General features: G+C 42.7%; 2 protein-coding genes across 2 annotated transcripts; both read left to right on the top strand.

Moving 5' to 3' along the window:
- Positions 1–1,844: 1,844 nt before the first annotated feature.
- il2rb (interleukin 2 receptor, beta) lies at positions 1,845–7,013 on the top strand. The gene is made up of 9 exons (XM_070923735.1): positions 1,845–1,923; positions 2,255–2,402; positions 2,534–2,600; positions 2,787–2,880; positions 3,143–3,288; positions 4,202–4,393; positions 4,599–4,678; positions 4,774–4,852; positions 6,264–7,013. Exons 1-9 carry the CDS (start codon positions 1,845–1,847, stop codon positions 7,011–7,013), a joined length of 1,635 nt encoding a protein of 544 aa, XP_070779836.1.
- Positions 7,014–13,769: 6,756 nt separating this feature from the next.
- Positions 13,770–17,491, top strand: c1qtnf6a (C1q and TNF related 6a). The gene is made up of 3 exons (XM_070922879.1): positions 13,770–13,789; positions 16,186–16,389; positions 16,938–17,491. The coding sequence occupies exons 2-3, from the start codon at positions 16,194–16,196 to the stop codon at positions 17,489–17,491; spliced, it is 750 nt and encodes a 249-aa protein (XP_070778980.1). The 5' UTR covers positions 13,770–13,789; positions 16,186–16,193.
- The last annotated feature ends 773 nt before the right edge of the window (positions 17,492–18,264 follow it).

Genomic DNA, 18,264 nt, shown 5'->3' with positions numbered 1-18,264 from the left:
TGACCCCACCTGCCCAGATAAACCTCCCTTTCTGACCCCACCTGCCCCCTTAAAGTCATTTTCATACAGTCCTTTATGTATTAGTCCCCTGTCCTTGAGACAAAGTGAGGTAGATTAGCAGCTAGAAATGGACAAACTAACAATCAGAGGAAATCTCCCCGTGGCCACAGAAACAAAATGTTCGGTGACCTTTGAGTGAAGAGCAAGTTGCTGTTATTCTTGTCTAAGTCTTTTCCTCTATAGAAGCACTTGAGTCGTATACATACAGTATATGTGTCTGCAGTGGTTGCGGCTATAACAGCAGCGGTTTTTGGCGCTGCACAACTTTTTTTGTGAGTGTGTGTTTGCATCTTAGATAACCCCATGGTTCTAAATCTGGTAGCTTTAGCCTCTTTAATCCTCTGAATCTCCAGTTTAAGCAGAGTTTCACTGACACAAACCACTTCATAGGACGACGTGCAAGTTTCTCTTTATACAGCCCACTTTATGTTGTGGGTACCGGATGTGGTGTGCTTTGTATTTCTTGTTTTAAGTGCAATTATTTTCTTGTCCAGGTAGAGGAGGTGCTCTGACCCCCCCTCCCCAGTCCCCTCTCACTCTGACACACAGCTCTTCATCAGGCTTCCTGTAAGCCCCAGACACAGGCTGTGGTTACAAGTGGAAAATCTCACTTCAAAGACGAGAGAGGGGTGAGAATGAAGGGGACAGAGGGATGAGTGACAGAGAGAGAGAGAGAGAGAGACAGAGAGGGAGGGAGGGAGAGGGAGGGAGGGAGATTGTACAAGAGGGTGAGATAGTGATGTGCGAGAAAGCAGAGAGAGGCGCAGAAGAAAAGAAAATCTTCTGAACTCGTCAGTCCAGCAGAGGAGACGTCCTCTCAGGGACCCCCTGCTGCCCTCACTGAGGTACTGTATCACTTTTCTACTGATGCTGATCAGCAAAACAAAACTTGAGTCTGTGTATTGTCCTTTAATGTAGTGTCTTCTTGCTGTTCTACTGCGTTTAGAAGCTGTGGGTTTCCTGATCTGCTGTTATTAGGAACAATAAGTGGTTGTGTTTCCCCTGTACGTTATGTCAGAAGACGCGTATCAATCACGGTGAACTTTTCATTCTAGTCCTACTCAGTTTAGGCTTTGACGGGGAAAAAAAAACAGCATCACCGATGACTCATGACTGGTGACAGACTGTGTGACTTTGTGGAAAACCTTTGTGTCATGTAATCATAATCTGAACCCTGATATATATACACTTCAAAGTTTTTTTTTAGCAGAAGTGCATGACCAGAGTGTAAAACATGAAGTCAGCCACTTTAAACTGAATTAAGCATGGCCAATAGGAAGCTCTCACAGTTAATATGTGCTCTGCAGTGCACAGCACAGGTGGCAAGTTTCACTTATAACTGCCGTCCTCTCGGGATGAGTGTTTTGCTCAGTGTGGATCAAGTGTTTTCTCGCTCTCACAAGTATTCAGCTCTGCGCTGAGGTTTGACTGGCCGATGCAGTTTCAACGGCCAGGTTTCAGAAATTAGTTTCTCTCCATTAAAAGAAAAAAAAAAGATTTTCATATAGAGGTGGAAACGTGTTTGGGTAACTGTTCTCAATCCACCAAGCTCCTACGTAGTCAATGTTTAAAGTTGAAAAGATTTAGATGTGTACACATATTCGCCAGTTTGACTTTATTGCTTTTGGATCAAACATGTATACAACCTTTTTTTCTTTTTTTTTTTTTGTCAAGATACAAAAACACGTGAACATTGTGCTGCTGAGTCTGTTGATGTATTTAACACTATTGATTCAGATCGCCACTGCTCCTGTTCTGTTCCCAGTCGTATTGCGGTGGTCGCCATGCAGATCCTGCGGCCCCTGTGCGTCCTGGTGCTTCTGTGTGCGGGGGACGCAGCCCACTCTCGCAGAGGCCCGCCAGGTAGGACTCCATGTAGCCGTCCTTTTTTAGGCACAAGGGCTAGAAAATAATGGCGTGAACATTTTTTTCTTTCCTTGTTTTTCCACTGAGCTTTTTCATTGTGTCAGCAGTCTCCTGTCTGCTATATATCAGAAGTCTCACTGCAAGTCAAAACACATAATTATGAATTACAGTGTTTTCAGTAACCATTCAAACTCATTGTACTCTAACCTTGCAATTGCCGCTCAAGTATGTACAGAGGTCTGAATGTCCCGCATGAAGGACACTGACGGGTAGAGACGCCACCCTAATCTCTCTCTTTTTGTCTGGTGTTATGTCTCCGTCGCTCCAGGACTCTCCTGTGTAAACGACTTTGTCAACAATGTCAGCTGTGTGTGGACCAGCTCTCCGGTGGCTCCCGGTGTGGACTGCCGGATCTCTGGCGTGAAGAAAATCTGGATCTTGAGTGAGAACAGCGTGAGATATTCGGACAATATGATGTGAGATGTCAGAGATATCATCATAAAATCATCATTTTTTGTTTTGGACTTTGGCGATGAAAACATGATAACAGCAGCTTGGTCAGTTGGTCAAATCTGTCCTCTTTTCTTTTCTTTCTTTTTTTACTCAGTCGAAGCTGCAATCTGACACAACATGGAAACTCTCCTCCAGGCTGCAGTTTTGTTTTTGAAAGGGAAGTAAGTCACTAACATATATCACTCAGAAGATGCAAATATAAACACCTCATGGGTTTCTCTATCTTACCCATGAATTTTTAGATCAGAACATCATAGAACAAATGTTGCACTGAAATAAAAATAATAAATCCAGACACATAAAAGCTAAATGCTACAACTTCCTGTCTTCACTTTTGATTATATTAGGAATTCAGCCCTTTTGAAGTCATGTCCAACATCAGCATGGAGTGTGGCGGCACCTTGGTGGAGAACCTCACAGACTACAAGCCATGCGATCACAGTGAGTGGCTTTTACTTCCTCAGTAAACTGTTACCTTTTTAGTTGCTCCTGAAAAGTCGTTCACAAATCTGGTTATAAAAGACATTTGACAAACTTTCTCATTACAAAAAAGTTACAAAAAAGTCAAAATCTTTAACTACCCCAGAGTAACGTGTTTAGGAGGCCATCTGAAACATTTTATCACAGCTTCTGTTCATTTTTATATTGGTGGATTTAAAAAAAAAAAAGGTACTTTTCTTTCTGTGCGCGTGTGTGTATACAGTCAAAATGCATCCTCCAGGTGTTCCCAATGTCAGCATCACTGCCAATGAGACCTGGATATCATGGAGTCCAGGAGGTCCTCTCTCTTACATATTCTCAACCTTTGACTTCCAAGTTCAGGTCAAACTGAAAAACCAGACATGGAAGGTGAGTGCCACATGCATGCCTGAAGGGACATTTTATAAAATTACAACTCATATTTACTACACTTTTTTTCATAACAGGCTATGTGAGCATGATAGTGAATCATAGGCACAAAATAACAAGACTAAGAGGCTACAGCCATGCTAGCAGCTCTGTGAGACTTGGGCACAGCTGGGCTGTAAGCTAAATGCTAACATCAACAAGCTAACATGCACACAATGACGATGCTAACACGTTGACATACATGTATATACGTTTGTTAGCAGACACCTGCTTAATTACGCATCCAGCAGCGAACTGTGTCTGTCTGCTGTTTAGTGCTGAGCAGGTTGTGTACAGTGAGGTTTTAGAGCTCTACCTGTTGAGGTCAAAAACAACGCTATGAGAGCGCTGAGAGGGAACTAAAACAGTAAAGTTGCAGTCTGGACAGCAAAACAATGAGCTGAAACTCGCTATAAAACTCTACGAGCTACGAGCGACCCCTTTCATCCCTGTCTTATTGTTATTGTCATTTGCCAAAAGATAGTTCATGAATGTGTGTACCAAATTCAAGGGCAAGCCATCCAGTAACTATTGAGTCATGTCACACAAATTTGCCTCGTGATTATTTCACTACCAAATACTCACATTATGCACAGGGTGATGATGTGCAAACATAAGCTTCCCATAAGTTTTACATGCGTGTTTTCCCCTTCTACTGAAGTTTGCTCTCAATGTTGCACGCTTATATTTATTTTGGTTCAGTCCTTTGCATAGCAAATAAGGCAGTGCTTGGTTTCACACATACGTAAGTCGTACAAATGCAACAGAACTGACGCTGCTCATGATTTAAATCACTTTGACAAATAATTTGAGACGTTGGTTGTTAAGATACACCCTCATTTTGATATTGTGGCGAATATTCATCTGCTATCAGGAGGCCAGGACTCTGTCCACACAAGAATCCAAGCTAAGAATACCTTCTTGGACACTAAAGGGGCACTGCCAGGTCAGGCTGAGAGTCAAACCCACTAGGAATGATTATTGCGATGGGAGTCACTGGAGCAACTGGAGTCCAGCAGCATCCTGGGTGGGAGCGACATCACATCACAGGATCATCACGTCACAGGCTTACGGTAACAACACTTTGCATTTCCAGGTTGTTTGAGTGACTAAAAAGTTTATTTCAATCTCAGCAGGAGTACGATTCTCATTTTAACAAGGAAATAGATCTACTTTCTGAGGTCCGGAAATGATCCCAGACCAGCTGGGAAATGTAATTATTTACTTGCACATGCATTTTACACATTGTAATGTGAACTCTCTGTTCAGAGTGGCTAATGCTGGGAGTGGTGTTCAGCGTGGGACTCATTATTGCAATGCTGGTCCTTTACAGGAGTTGCGTGAGCAGGGGGTGAGTGTAATATTGGCTTATGTGTGTGTGTGTGTGTGTGTGTGTGTGTTTGCATGCAGTATGTCTAATCTAATGTCTCTCTTTTGGTGTTTCAGGCACCTCAAAGGGAAGCCAGTACCAAACCCTTCGAAATACTTCCATACTCTGCACTCAATCCACGGAGGAAATCTAAAGGTAAAAATAAGCGTTCTCATCAATCATTAAGCCTTTTTGCCACAACATCTTACCACATAGAACATTTTGACACGGGCGTTTGAGAGACTGCAGGCATTACCACAAAATCTCATGAACTATTTATACACATAGGTAACACAACATTCAAGATCTGTTCACTTCAGTTTCTTTATTTATGCTGTTGCTCTGTCATGGTAGATGGATACAAATCAATGTTCAATCAGATATTGGCTGTTAGTTTGACCTTCTAACATTAATCTGTAGCCCTAGATTCAAACACAACGTCACAACAGAAACAGGTGATTTTTTTTGCTTCTCATGACGAACATGTCTCCCCTCTCCTGTCTGGAGTACCCCAGGGTTCAATGTTGGGCCCAGTTTTATTCTCATCGTATACGGTATGTTCACTCTTGGCTACAATAAACATACTGTAGGCCCAGTAACCCTATACAAACATTCCAGTGGTAGAAGAAGTATTGAAATCATTTCCTTATTTAAAAGTAGCACTACCACACTATAATATTACTCCATACAATTAAAAGTCCTTCATATAAAATCTCACATAACTTACCTTAGGTTTTGTATGTTTTGTAATCTGCAAAGTAACTAGTATTTATGGCTGTCAAGTAAATGTAGCAGGTTAGACAAGCACAATGTTGTGAAGTAGATGTATAAAGTAGCATCAAATTCTCAAGTAAAATACATGTACCTCAAAATCACACTTAACTGCTGTACTTGAGTAAACATACTTAGTTACGTTCAAAGACTGAAATATTCTCAGTGGAACAAATTGTTTGGAGTTTGACCCAAAACTGGGTTCTAAAGGTTAGGATATCTCTGCCTCTGCTGCTTCAGTTTTGACCACGCTTTTTAAAATCTGTATCGTGCGAGTCCGACAACATTATGAAAATGGAATACGACTGCTATTGTCTTCTAATGGGCATAATAATTCCCCCGCTAGCCTCCCCAGCCAAGCAAGCAGGATGCTGTGTACTTCGCCAAGGTTGAATACTGAAGGAGGCAGGAGCTTTGCTGTTAGGGGCCCCTTCAGACATTGCATGACCTCCTTGCCTATTTTCAGTTTGCAGTTTTGGTTCAGGTTAATAGGAAATACCACTCCCAGCTCACCACCGACTACCAGTAAAAAGGACAAAGTTGCAGCCACAGTGTGTCCCAGATTTGGAAAAAAAAAATCTAATTTTACTTAGTGTGGTTTGTCTGATGCTTGCATTCCAACCAAACAAATACACACACACACACACACACACACACACACTCACATACATAACACTTTCTGAAAATCAGAGATAAAAACACTCAATCAGGACAATCATGACAGCAAATTTAAGAAACACACTCTCCCTCCTCAGGTGTATTTTTCTGTTGTAAATCTCGGCTTCTTTTTCTGTAGAAATGGCTGAATCCTCTGTCGACTTCTGAATCCTTCTTCACGGCCCAGCCATGCGACCACATCTCCTCGGTTGACGTGGTCCCCTCCACCTCTCCCTCCTCTAGCATGACCAGCGCCCTGCTTCACTTCAGGAGCTGCCCCTCGGCCGGCTCGGACACCAGCGGGGTCTCCTCCTCTTCTTCGTCCTGCTTCTCTAACATGGGCTACTTCATGTCCTCCTCCTCCAGCGGCTCAGCTCAAACTGACCCCGGTCCCGCCTACTTCACCTATCAGGGTGATTTCTACAATCTGCACAGCAGCCACAACCTTCACCTCTCCCTCGGCCCTTCCCTCACCACCTCTCCAGCCTACGTGAGCTTGAAGAGGGAGCCGCAGAGCCCAGACTCTGGCTTAGGCCTCGGCAAGGAAGACGAAGAGGACAAGGGAGATATAAAGGTTGTGGATGTAGAAGGGGACGAGGTTTCGGATGATCACCAGAACTCTCCTCTTCCCATCCTCCCTCTCCATCTTCCCTCCCAGATGTGCTGCCCCTCCTCTCCTCCACCCCCTCCCAACGCTCCCAGTGTAGTGCAGGCATCCTCTGATGGCCAACAGGTGGATGTAGATGTAGCAGCTGCTAGTGGTAGCTATGCGGCATGGCCTTTGGTTGGTGCCATGTGCAGGTCTTCCTCCATGCATGTGGAGCCCTGTAAAACAGGGTATCTGACCCTCAAAGAGCTACAGACAACATTCAGAAATAAATCCATCTGAACACGTTTTATGTATCTGGAAGAAGAACAAACTGAAAGCACACAACTGATGTATTATCACCGTAAGTGTAGCCTAATAACACATTCAACGGACTCTGAGCTGTATTGGCCTTTATCTTGATGAACGAAAGTCCAATATTGGTTCTCTGTTTTGCTCTGTTTAAGTCTCCACCAGCTCCTGAGGGAAATATCTGGCTCTTTAGCTGCTAAATGCTCCACCGTGTTCACAGCTAATCGCACTAACTTTGTCTGCTGTTTGGTGCTGGACAGCTAGCGTACAGTGAGTTTATCAGAGCACTTTTTCTAAAAGCAGCTGCTGGTTAATAAGAGCAGTGAGAGTGAACCAAAACAGTAATTCTGTGCTAATATGTCTCAACGAGCGACCCCTTTCACATCATACACAGTCATTTGATCAACTGAAAACATAAAAATTTAGATTAAAGCTGCTTTAACTTAACAATTTGACATCATTCTAATCAGTTCATGTAGCTCGCTAGAAACCATTAAAGGTGTTAATTACATTCTGGTGTCAGCTCTGTGTCCTTTGCTGTGATTGAGTTACTTTGCTTACTATGGACAATAATTGTACATGAATTTGTGTTCATGAGATTGAGGTGTGAGAGATACATGTGAAATCGGAGTTTCAAAAAAAAGAATTCAACCAGATGTGTATGCTGTTTATAGACATACTGACTGGGACTGCTGGGTCATTATTTAGCTGATACATATGTATAATACCTCATTGTTGAATGTGTACAATACTGTGGAACTCAAGTACTTTAAACTATCCATTTTTTATGTTTCAATGCACTCTATTTGCATTAGTGCTAATATATCTATCTAAAATAACATTGCAAAGCATGAAAGTCGTAGTATTAATTTAAAGTAAATGCTACTGTCAGTTATTAATGACACTGTCTTTTTAAAATTAGTTGCTGTTTTGGACTTTGCTTTTTATTACTTTAACCTAAATCTCCCAAAGACACATGTTGTGAGAGTTCTTTAAAACTACTAAAATCATTTTCTAATAAAAAACAAATTGCAAAAGAAAGAACTTCTTCATTCCTGCAGGCAGATCTGTGATTTTGAAAGCAGTAATAAGTAATAAATGACTTTTAATAAAGAACACGAGTCCTGTCATGAGAAGACACTGCAGGACATGATGTCTGTTTTCGCCCGCCCAATCTAAGCTGAAGTTTAAGGGTGTGAAACTCGCCAACTCTGCAGCAACATTTAAGCATTAACTTCATTGATTTTAGTCTTCACTGATGTGCTGTCAAAAGAAAGGCAGCCAGTTTGCCGCTGATGTTTTTGATAATCGAATTTGTTTGTACATCCTCATAAATGATTTCATGCAGTGTAAGAGATCAGATCAACACCTTTAATCATCATTAATGATTATTTCAGAAACAGATCATCCATCCTATAATGTAGCTGCACCTTGTAAAGTTTACCGTAAATAATTATGTGTACAGGCATAATAGATTTCGTGTAATATTCATTAGACTGCTATTTCTAGATTCATGTAAACCATTGAGGCTGGTGGTAAATGTTGCTGCTCTCTCTACAGGTGCAGTATGTTTCCGTTGCACTGAGTGACATCTGTGCAGAGACCAAACAAATAAAACCTCTGGTAGAAATGGGTCACCCTTTGACTTCCTGTGTCTTTTGCAGGAGGGCTGAGGGGTGGGCATGTGAGCCGACGTAAGAAAGCGTGTGCGAGACAGCCTGAGTTGTGTGTGTGTAGCTCTGAGTGTTTACATGTCCTGTCAGGTGGTCCTGGTGGTGTGTGTGTGTGTGTGAGAGAGAGAGAGAGTGAGCATGTGTATTAGAGTGTGGTTTGACATTTAACTCTGACACAACCAGCGACATCCGTTCACCTCACAGAGAATTTACAATATTTAGCCATGTTGGTAAGAAACCACACAAGATGTTACTTTTTCATCAGTGTTTCTCCATCTCTTCTTTCCATTTCATAACGGTTTAACCCGTCACACGTCATACCCAAATGATGTCAAGCCTCTTCACTGAATTACACACAAAAGTAGCAATATTTGTGATAAAGAGAGCACTTTTATACCTGCTGAGCTTCTTGTTACTCAAAACTTTGTTACTCGATGGCCCATTAAATTGAAAAATTATGCAATCTAGTAGTATTTGCATCTGCCCTGCTCTAGTTGAAATACAGCACCAGAAGACGGCACACAAATGCAAGTGATTCATGTACAGTGCGGTAAATGTACTCACTGAATCCTCACAGGAGAAGGTACATGCTAAAAATTCTGCAATTCGAGTCAATATAGCGTCAACACAGTATATATATTACTGTTGGGTTATTCACTCAAATTAAAATGTGTTATTTTGACCAAGTGTTAGACACCACAAGCTCAGGTTTGACCTTGAAACCGCCACAAATGCATTGTTAGCTGTACCAATAGAAAAGACTGAAGTGTCTTTGATGCACTGCGTTGCTTCTGCCACTAGGCGACATGAGAAAACTTAACTAAACTGAACCAGGGAATCCTCTCTCCTCTCTCTGGGGTATGTTTAGTGTTAATGTTGTCTTGTCTGTACTACAAAAAGAAATCTAGCACCTCAATCATTTTACATTCATTCCCCATGCCCTGCCCTGATTCAGTAAATATGATGTTTATCTGCCGAGTACGCTGGCAGTGTCCATCGGGCGTTATTCCAGCTGGACGGCTTTGCAGTCTCAGCCTGTTTATGTTTCCTCTGCTTGCTCTGTCAGTCACCGAGGTAGCTTTGACCCAGCTGGCCAGAAGAGATGGAGAGAGAGAGAGAGAGAGAGAGAGAGAGAGAGAGAGAGAGAGAGAAAGAAGAAAAAAAACCTTGTAAATTCTGTAGAAAAACCACAGGGCTTGTTTTGGATCCAGCCCACAGTGAAATAGGAGGATGTGGGGTCGGGGCTGACTGTGTTTCACCCGACCATTGCTGTCAGACGGAGGAGAAGCAGCAGTCACAACCACCACAGGGGCCATATTGGAGAGGGCCAACATATGAAGGAGGTTGTACCAAAGCAGTGAGGATGACCAGGGGCACATCCACGAGCTTCTTCTGCACTATGACGTATCCATTTATACATAAAGATGTCAAGTCTATACAATTATAATCTTCTGTGATGAGAAAAGGATGCTCTTGTAGCAACTACAAGCTGTCAGTAGTGTCTGTTTTGTTTAAAGCAATAGTTTAACATTTTGGGAAATACGCTTATTTCTCATTTCTTATTTTTACTTTCTTGGAGAGTGCGCCAAACAGGAAGCTCGAGCCAGGAGACGGTTAGCTTAGCTTTGTTTAGCACAAAGATGGGAAAAAGTGTGGAAACAGCTAGCCTGGCTCTGTCAAACGCAAGCACCTCTAAAGCTCACTGACATGTCATATGTTGTTTGTTTAAACTGTACAATAACTGATGCCAAGCAAGCAGCCAGCGGAGACTCCAGGAGGTTACTGCTCCTTGCTAAGAAATAGTCCGACACACAGCCGCAAATTTGTCATTTTCGTATTTTTGTACAGAAACTAACAAGATATAACGTGTTAATTGGTGCACTGTGCATGTGCTGGCAGGAGGATTTTGTTACCTTTGGACAGAGCTAGTTTCACCCTGTTTACAGCCATTGTTCTATACTAAACTAACCACCTGTTGGCGGTAGCTTGATACTTAACGTACAAACATTGCGAGTGGTATCAGTCTCCTCTAAGTAAGAAAGCAAGTAAACATGCTTCCCAAAAGCTCCAACTATTCCTCTCAACGAGCATTACAGCATTACACTCCTGCTTGCAAAATGGCTTCCTGCCATCACAAAGAATCTATCTATGATCATTTTTAAAAATCAATTTACCTGTCAGTTTAATGCTGAGTCGTATCTAACCTCCTACAAGAAAAGATGTAACGTGGAGTTGCAGAATTCAGCAACTCTAGACAACCATCTTATTATAAGTCATCACTTTTTTCCTGGTAAAATGATAAAGACATGTGTGCATGCAGAGATGGATTCATAACCATTTGGGTCGCACAGGATGTGAGCATCAGATAGGTCAAAGCTGTTTATTCTGAATAGCTACAGTACGCTCACTATCCAATTGTCCATCTTCTTTGTTTTTCCTGAGCCGAACCACAAGAACGCTTTGAGGTCTGAAATTTCAACTCAACTCTGCTTTCCAACCTTGATGGCCCCATGATTGTGTCAGCCACTAACAATATGTTTTGGGGTGGAAAAAATGGGGGTGGGGTTGTAGGAGGAAATAAAAAATCTGCTTCAGGCCCTAAAAAGTCCCTAATCACCGTTTATTAGCACAGGAGAGCGCTGCTATCTGACCTCCTCCTGTTGATGGATTTAAATTGAAACCCATCCGCACTGCCACTCCTGGTCCTCCTCTGAGGTTTGGGTCAGTTTTATCAGCTGTAAAAATGAGCGGCTGTGCTGTGGTCAGCAGTCGCCAAACCCAGAAGAGTAAATGGTTCACCGGGAAGGTCAAAGGTCATGGGACTTTTACTTACACCAAGGTCAAAGAGAGGAAGAATGAGATGTGTGCAGTGGTACGGTGTTTGTGAGATGCTGCTGCTGCTGCTGGAGCTCATAAAACAGATACCAAACAGAGAGAAAGACTTCTGATTTACTGCGATGCCTCCAAATGAAACGCCACCTGAAAGAACAGCAGAGGAGGATCACTGGGGTCAGACAGCTGAATTATGAGCTCCACTGGGAAATGAGCGTCTGACTCCTAAAGCAAATGTTACAGAAAGATAGACATGATCAGCCTCAGGTGGTTTCAGACGAGTCTCTTAATAGTTTACATCAGCCTGAAAAACCAGAGGAATGTTCTCCTGATGTAACCGCGAACAGTCTATAAAACCTCAACCCACAGGACCCGACGGTGGTAATGTTCAACAGCTGTGTCTCATGTTGCACGTCTGCACAAGTCCTGCCTTATCCTCCTCTGGTTCTCTGACAGGACTGCGTTTTATATATAAAACAACGGCAACAGGGGGTATTTACACATATGTCTTGCTGCAAAAGGTTGATTTGTTATTGGATTAAAACGATGGCTCCCAACCAACACTGGGGTCGTTAGATCAATCTGAGGGGTCGCGAGATGATTAACAAAATAGGAAATAAGAAAAAACATACACAGTATGTATGTATTCATGTTTATTTTTTCCGATGAACCGATCAGAGAGGAGAACATCACTTTTCCGTCGCACTGCTCACAGACATGCAACCTGCGACCAGAGGCTCCCAAACGTAAACGGTGCTTCACTTAGAAAGAGTAGTTTGGCATTTTGGGAAATACGCTTATTTGCTTTCTTTCTCTAAGATGAGAAGGTCGATAGCACTACGGTAAACATGAAACTGCAGCTGGTTAGCTTAGCTTAGCACAAAGACTGGAAATAGGGCGAAACAGCTAGCCTGGCTCTGTCCAAAGGTAACAAAATCCACCTCTGAAGCTCACTGATGTTATATTGTTCGTTTGTTTCTAGTCTTTATGCTAAGCTAACCAGCTGCTCTACATTACCGGACGAAAGAGTGGTATCAATCTTCTAATTTCTCAGCAAAACAAATAAATGTTTCCCAAAATGTTGAATTATTCCTTTAAAGGGTCACAAGCCAAGAAGATCAAGGGCCACTGCCTTAAAAGATAATATGTGGCCCATTTAGAAATTCCACAGATAAGAGTGTACACACCACAGGAAAAAAAACTCTGCCTGGTTCATTTGGTTTGGCTTTCAGCCCAGCACATATCGCTCTCTGTGTTGGGAGACAGACGGCCGCTGTCAGAAGCATCTATGAAGCTAAACGGTTAGTGATGTTTTGGCAGTGTTGTGATGACACATGGTAAGGGTTTTCTGGGATCAACGGCTCATTTAATTAAATCTGTCCTGTGTCTTTTCATCTGCCTGGAGGTAGCGCTGGTGTTAATGATGGTCTGGGAACATGTGGATTATTTTGGTGTCCATGTGAGTGATTCATTATCAAATGATAAACCACTTGTATCTGTTTAAAAAAGACTCCTGAGGCCCAGAGCTGGAGGTTCCTCCTCCAACGTCTGTCACTGCAGCTTCTGTCCCTCAATGTAGCCCTTATTTTCTCTGGCATCTGCCTCTGTAGCAGAACATGATAGTCTTAATTCAGGTCTGGAAATACACATTATAGTCTCTCTCTCTCTCTCTCTCTCTCTGTGTCTCTCTCTGCAGCTGCAGCAGCTGGGAGGAATGGAGGAATTCAGCGCAGAGGAAATGCAGTCGCAGGGGGGAAGGACCTGGAGTTTAGAGACTTTGTGAGTAGACCCTGGAGAGTGATCCACCAGAGGTTTGCTCCGGTTATTGGCGATGGTATTATCCAGTCGAGAATGCATCACCAAACCTTGAAATCGTACACGCGGTTTGATCAGATGTAATATTTGGACAAGTCACTGGACAACTTTGGGCAAATGGAAGCATTTCAGAGCTGCACACTACATTTGCTCTGCCTGTAGGAGCTTCAGCAGTCAGATCAGGGTCACCGGGCCATCTTTCACAGGTGATAACTGCCCCCCCCCCCCCCCCCCCCCCCCACAGATGTTATAGTCAAATAAATGGACACACACTTGTTGCCACATCCTGTGTGAAACTAGGAGGGATCTGTAGGAAACATCTCACTCCCACAGAGAGAGAGAGAGAGAGAGAGAGGCAGGGCTGCTGAAGAGGAATCCCTCTCTCTCCTCTCTCCTCTCTCCTCTGTCTCCTCGGCGGACTGAAGCGGCTCCGGAGACGTGAACGAGGTGAGATCCATTCACATAAACATCTCAGTTATCCGTCGCATGAGCGCTGAGCGGCAGCGATGTGAGGATCATTTTGGATTATATATGAAGTCGGTGTGCGCTCGACCGGACCGCGCAGGGCTGCACCGGATCTTCTATGAATGCATGGCAATCTGCAAAATGTGTGTTAAGTAGCATAATGTTGTTTTCAGAGCGCCATTCCTGTTGAGACTTCACTAAACCTGGACTTTCAAGTTTATACTGTAAAAAGCGGAATTAATAGTAAATATACATATATATATATATATGTATGTATATATACATACATATATATATATGTTTACAGTAAAGTATTTTCTAAATATATGAGAGCCCAATATTTTGACTATTTCATGTAGGCTACAAGTTTCCAGTTCAATTGGGGTTTTCCAGGAAACCAGTTACATAATACCCCTGGTCAGTGTATGTGCCATATGAAACTCCCTGAATGGATTCAGTCTGGAAATCTCAACAGAAACTTGACACAAGCAGCAGATTTCCACTGCGAGATGGATGACATTAGATACAACACCATTAGGAACAACAATAATATTTTGATTGAACATCCACTGTGCAGCTGCAAAACTGCGGCTGGAAATTGGAAAACACACAGAAGTAGCTAGTGCACACAATTGTGAGAGTGTGGTAAACAAAGTATGTAGATGACAATCTCTCATCAGTTTCGATGTCTGAAATCCTCCAACAGCACTGAACTGTGCTTCTAAACAATTCTTCGATAGGGACAGCGAATTGAACTGTAGCAAGTACTGCCGCTGTACGTGGTGCGCCCCCCTGCTTTGCGTCATTTTGTAGTCGTTTTATGTCTCTTTGTAGTCATTTTGTGTCTCTTTGCAGTCATTTTGTGTCTCTTTGTAGTCGTTTTTTGTCTCTTTGCAGTCATTTTGCATCTCTTTGTGGTTGTTTTGTGTCTCTTTGTAGTCGTTTTGTGTCTTTTTAGTCGTTGTTTTGTGTCTCTTTGTGGTTGTTTTGTGTCTCTTTGTGGTTGTTTTGTGATAACAGTACATCAACTGGTTCCAGAGGTTTAGATTTACCATTTCATTACGTAGCTAGGGGACACCATCAGCCCAAGTTTAGTTTCTTCTGCTGATCACAGAAAGACTGCAACAGTAAATGTGTGTTTGAACATTTGGAATATCTGTAGTCTTTGTGGTCTTTTGCTGAGCCTCTAAGTCTAGTTGTGTATGAAGGATGCAAGTGTCAGTATGGATACAGCTGTCCTGTATAAACACAGCAGCACACACTGTTCCAGTTACAGTACACAGAGACCGGCTGATCACTGAGAGTCTGGCAGACAGCCATCACTTTTCCATTGAAAAATACTCTGCTTGGCTCTCAGTCCAAAAAAAAACCCCACGATACTGACTTTCTCTGGATAAAGTAAGCCGTGAAACCTCCCTGAGCTAATTGGTGATGAATTATGGGCAGCCTGAAGGGTCATTTTTCAGGTGATTTATGATCCTCGTAGTCCTGCCCTCTGCCATTATTTTTCCATTTTCTTTAAATCTAAGATTTGGATCAGAAGTGCATTAGTCAGTCTTTGTCAGCTATGTGGATATGTACGGGAAGAAATCTTTGCTTTTCATTTAAGCAACCAGTGAAATGTCACTGTGAATGCATGGCCAACTCAAACAAATATGCTGTTTTTGTTGCAAGACAGCTTCACTTTATTTGTTTTTTTCCACAATTCCTGACTCCCATTTCTTCTTTTTGGGGCATTAAATGTTTTCTCTGGCTCAAGGTCGAAGATTCCTCTTTCTCTTTTCCACTGCTCTGGGAATGACATTCAGGACACTTAATGATCTTATTCTCTAAGCAGCTGTTGAACAACTGATATTTTGGCTAGTAGGCATGTTTCACAAATCGAATGGAATGGCCTTCGCTACTGAGGATTTTCCTCGTTCTTTATGTGATTATTTTATTTTTCTTGTTAAAGAATTAAAATACATTTAAGTATACAGTCATGTACAATCATCTAATTGACAGAACAACCTAAATGTTTTATCACTATGGTAAAAAAAAAGCATTGAAATTATTCCCATTCAGTGAATTTTATCTTGAAGTTGTGTTTGATCAACAATCAAACAAAATCAGATCAATGGTGCCTAAAAACAACCTGTATCTCTTTATGTCTAAATAGCCTTTATCTCCTCCTGCTTTCATTACTTCCACTCTCCATTTTAAGATCAATCTAAACTCTGTGGTTTTGCTCCCTCTTAAACAATATTTCAGATCTTTTAACTCCACGTTCTGCACCACAACCACTAAGATCTGTTGACCAAAAGCCTTTAAAAGTTCTGCAGTCAAAGCTAAAGAGTCCAAAACGTCCAATCATGTGGTATTGTCTGTTCTTACTGTAGGAACAGCTATGTTGGGTGTTCTCGTCCTTCTGTCCCTCACCCCCCTGGTGGCCCCGGTGCCTCCTCCGAGGGCTCCTCCCGTCGCCTGCAGGAACTGCTGTGATCATCTGGAGCCACCAGAGGGCAGCGGAGCCCAGCCTCCCACAGGAGGGTTCATCCACGTGCCAGAGGTCCGCACCTACATCAACATGACCATCCTCAAAGGTACTATATCTACAACAGTGTGGCCCGTGTTCGGCGTCACGCCACATAGCAGCATTTGCAGACCCCCAAATACTACCTATGTCTTTTGGTTGATGTAGTTTGGCCATTAAAGTTAACATATGCTGATTGTCAGGCAGAGATTTTAGAATATTTCAGAGCAGGTTTTCTAAATAATGCAGAAAAACGTCATATTTTGGAGAAACTGAAGACTTTCAGAACATTGGGGTTCACTTTATGAAAGGGAAAAAAGTAGGAAGGAGTCTCGTGTGGCAAACACAGAAAACATAAAGGACTCAGCTCCTTTTCTACACATGTTCATGAAGCCATCCAGGTCATTGGACAGCTGAGCCAAACTCTCTATATAGTTGAAAGAAAGCTCCAGCCTTTATACCCAAGTATCCAACAGGTAACCCCAAAACACATCAAGGTGGCTTAGTAGTTAATAATCACCTCATCTCAAATTGTCAACTCTTCTTTTGTTCTGTCTTCTGTAAGCATACTTTTAATGTCTTTCTGTCTGATGGTATGGTTGATATCACTCTGTGCAGGTGACAAAGGAGATCGTGGTGACAGAGGAACACCAGGTAAAGCTGGAAACGAAGGCCCTCCAGGCTCCAGAGGTCCCATGGGCTCAAAAGGCACTAAGGGCCAGGCAGGTCTTCCAGGAGACCCCTGCAAAGTCCAGTACTCCGCCTTCTCCGTCGGCCGTCGCAAATCCCTCCACAGCCTGGAGTCCTACCAGGCGCTCGTGTTTGACACAGTCTTCGTCAACAAGGACGGCCACTTCGACATGTTCAAGGGGACGTTCCTCTGCCACATCCCGGGGATCTACTTCTTCAATGTCAACATTCACACGTGGAACTTCAAAGAGACGTATCTGCACATCATGCAGAACGACACAGAGCGGGCCATCGTGTATGCCCAGCCCAGCGACCGCTCCATCATGCAGAGTCAGAGTCTGATGCTGGAGCTGGAGCTGAGCGACGAGGTGTGGGTCCGCCTGTACAAGAGGGAGAGGGAGAACGCAATATACAGTGATGATGTAGACGTCTATATCACCTTCAATGGATACCTCATCAAAGCCAGCGTAGAGGGGAAATGAATCAGAGAAGACGAGGCTGAAGATTAGACTGTTGGGTTCAACATTGAACTGACATGGGAGCAGAATGCAATTCACTGTAAAACTGTTCTCTGCTTACTTTTACTTTTAGCTAGATAAAAAGACGCTCAGCATGCTCCACCGTGGTTGCAGGAGAATGAGCAATACCTCTATGATAAAATGTGATTTAAAAAACACAAATACCTTCTTTACCCCATTAGAAAATTTAGTTTCATTGTGTCTCATTGGTTGATCGTGGTTTCATTAAAGGAATAGTTCAACATTGTGGAAAATATGCAAATCAGTTTTCTGCCTGAGAGTTGAGATGAAGAGATTGATACCACTCTCCCGTCTGTATGGTAAATGTGAAGCTGCAGCTAGCCGCCGGTTAGCTTAGCTTAGCATAAAGACTTGACACGGGAAAACAGCTAGCCCAGATTTGGCAAAGTGTGCCAAACAGCAGCCTCTAAAGCTCACACTTTGATATGTTACATTTTTTGATTGTTAAATCCATACAAAACCGCAGTGTAAAAACAACAGTTTGTTGTTTTACAGGGTTTATGTGCCAGACCTTGTATTGCCCAGGAGCAGAGACAGCTTGACATTTTTACACTTTGAGATATAACATGTTAATCAGTAAGATATTGTAACCTTCAGACAGTGCCAGGCTAGCTGTTTCCCCCTATTTCCAGTATTTATGCTAAGCTAAGTGTACTAGCTTGAGTGGGGTATCAAACATCTCATCTAACTCACAACAAAAAGCGATTAAGTGTATT

Source organism: Enoplosus armatus, chromosome 17 (assembly GCF_043641665.1).
Source record: "Enoplosus armatus isolate fEnoArm2 chromosome 17, fEnoArm2.hap1, whole genome shotgun sequence".
NCBI classification, from domain to species: domain Eukaryota; kingdom Metazoa; phylum Chordata; class Actinopteri; order Centrarchiformes; family Enoplosidae; genus Enoplosus; species Enoplosus armatus.
This window is presented reverse-complemented; position numbering and strand designations above follow the sequence as displayed.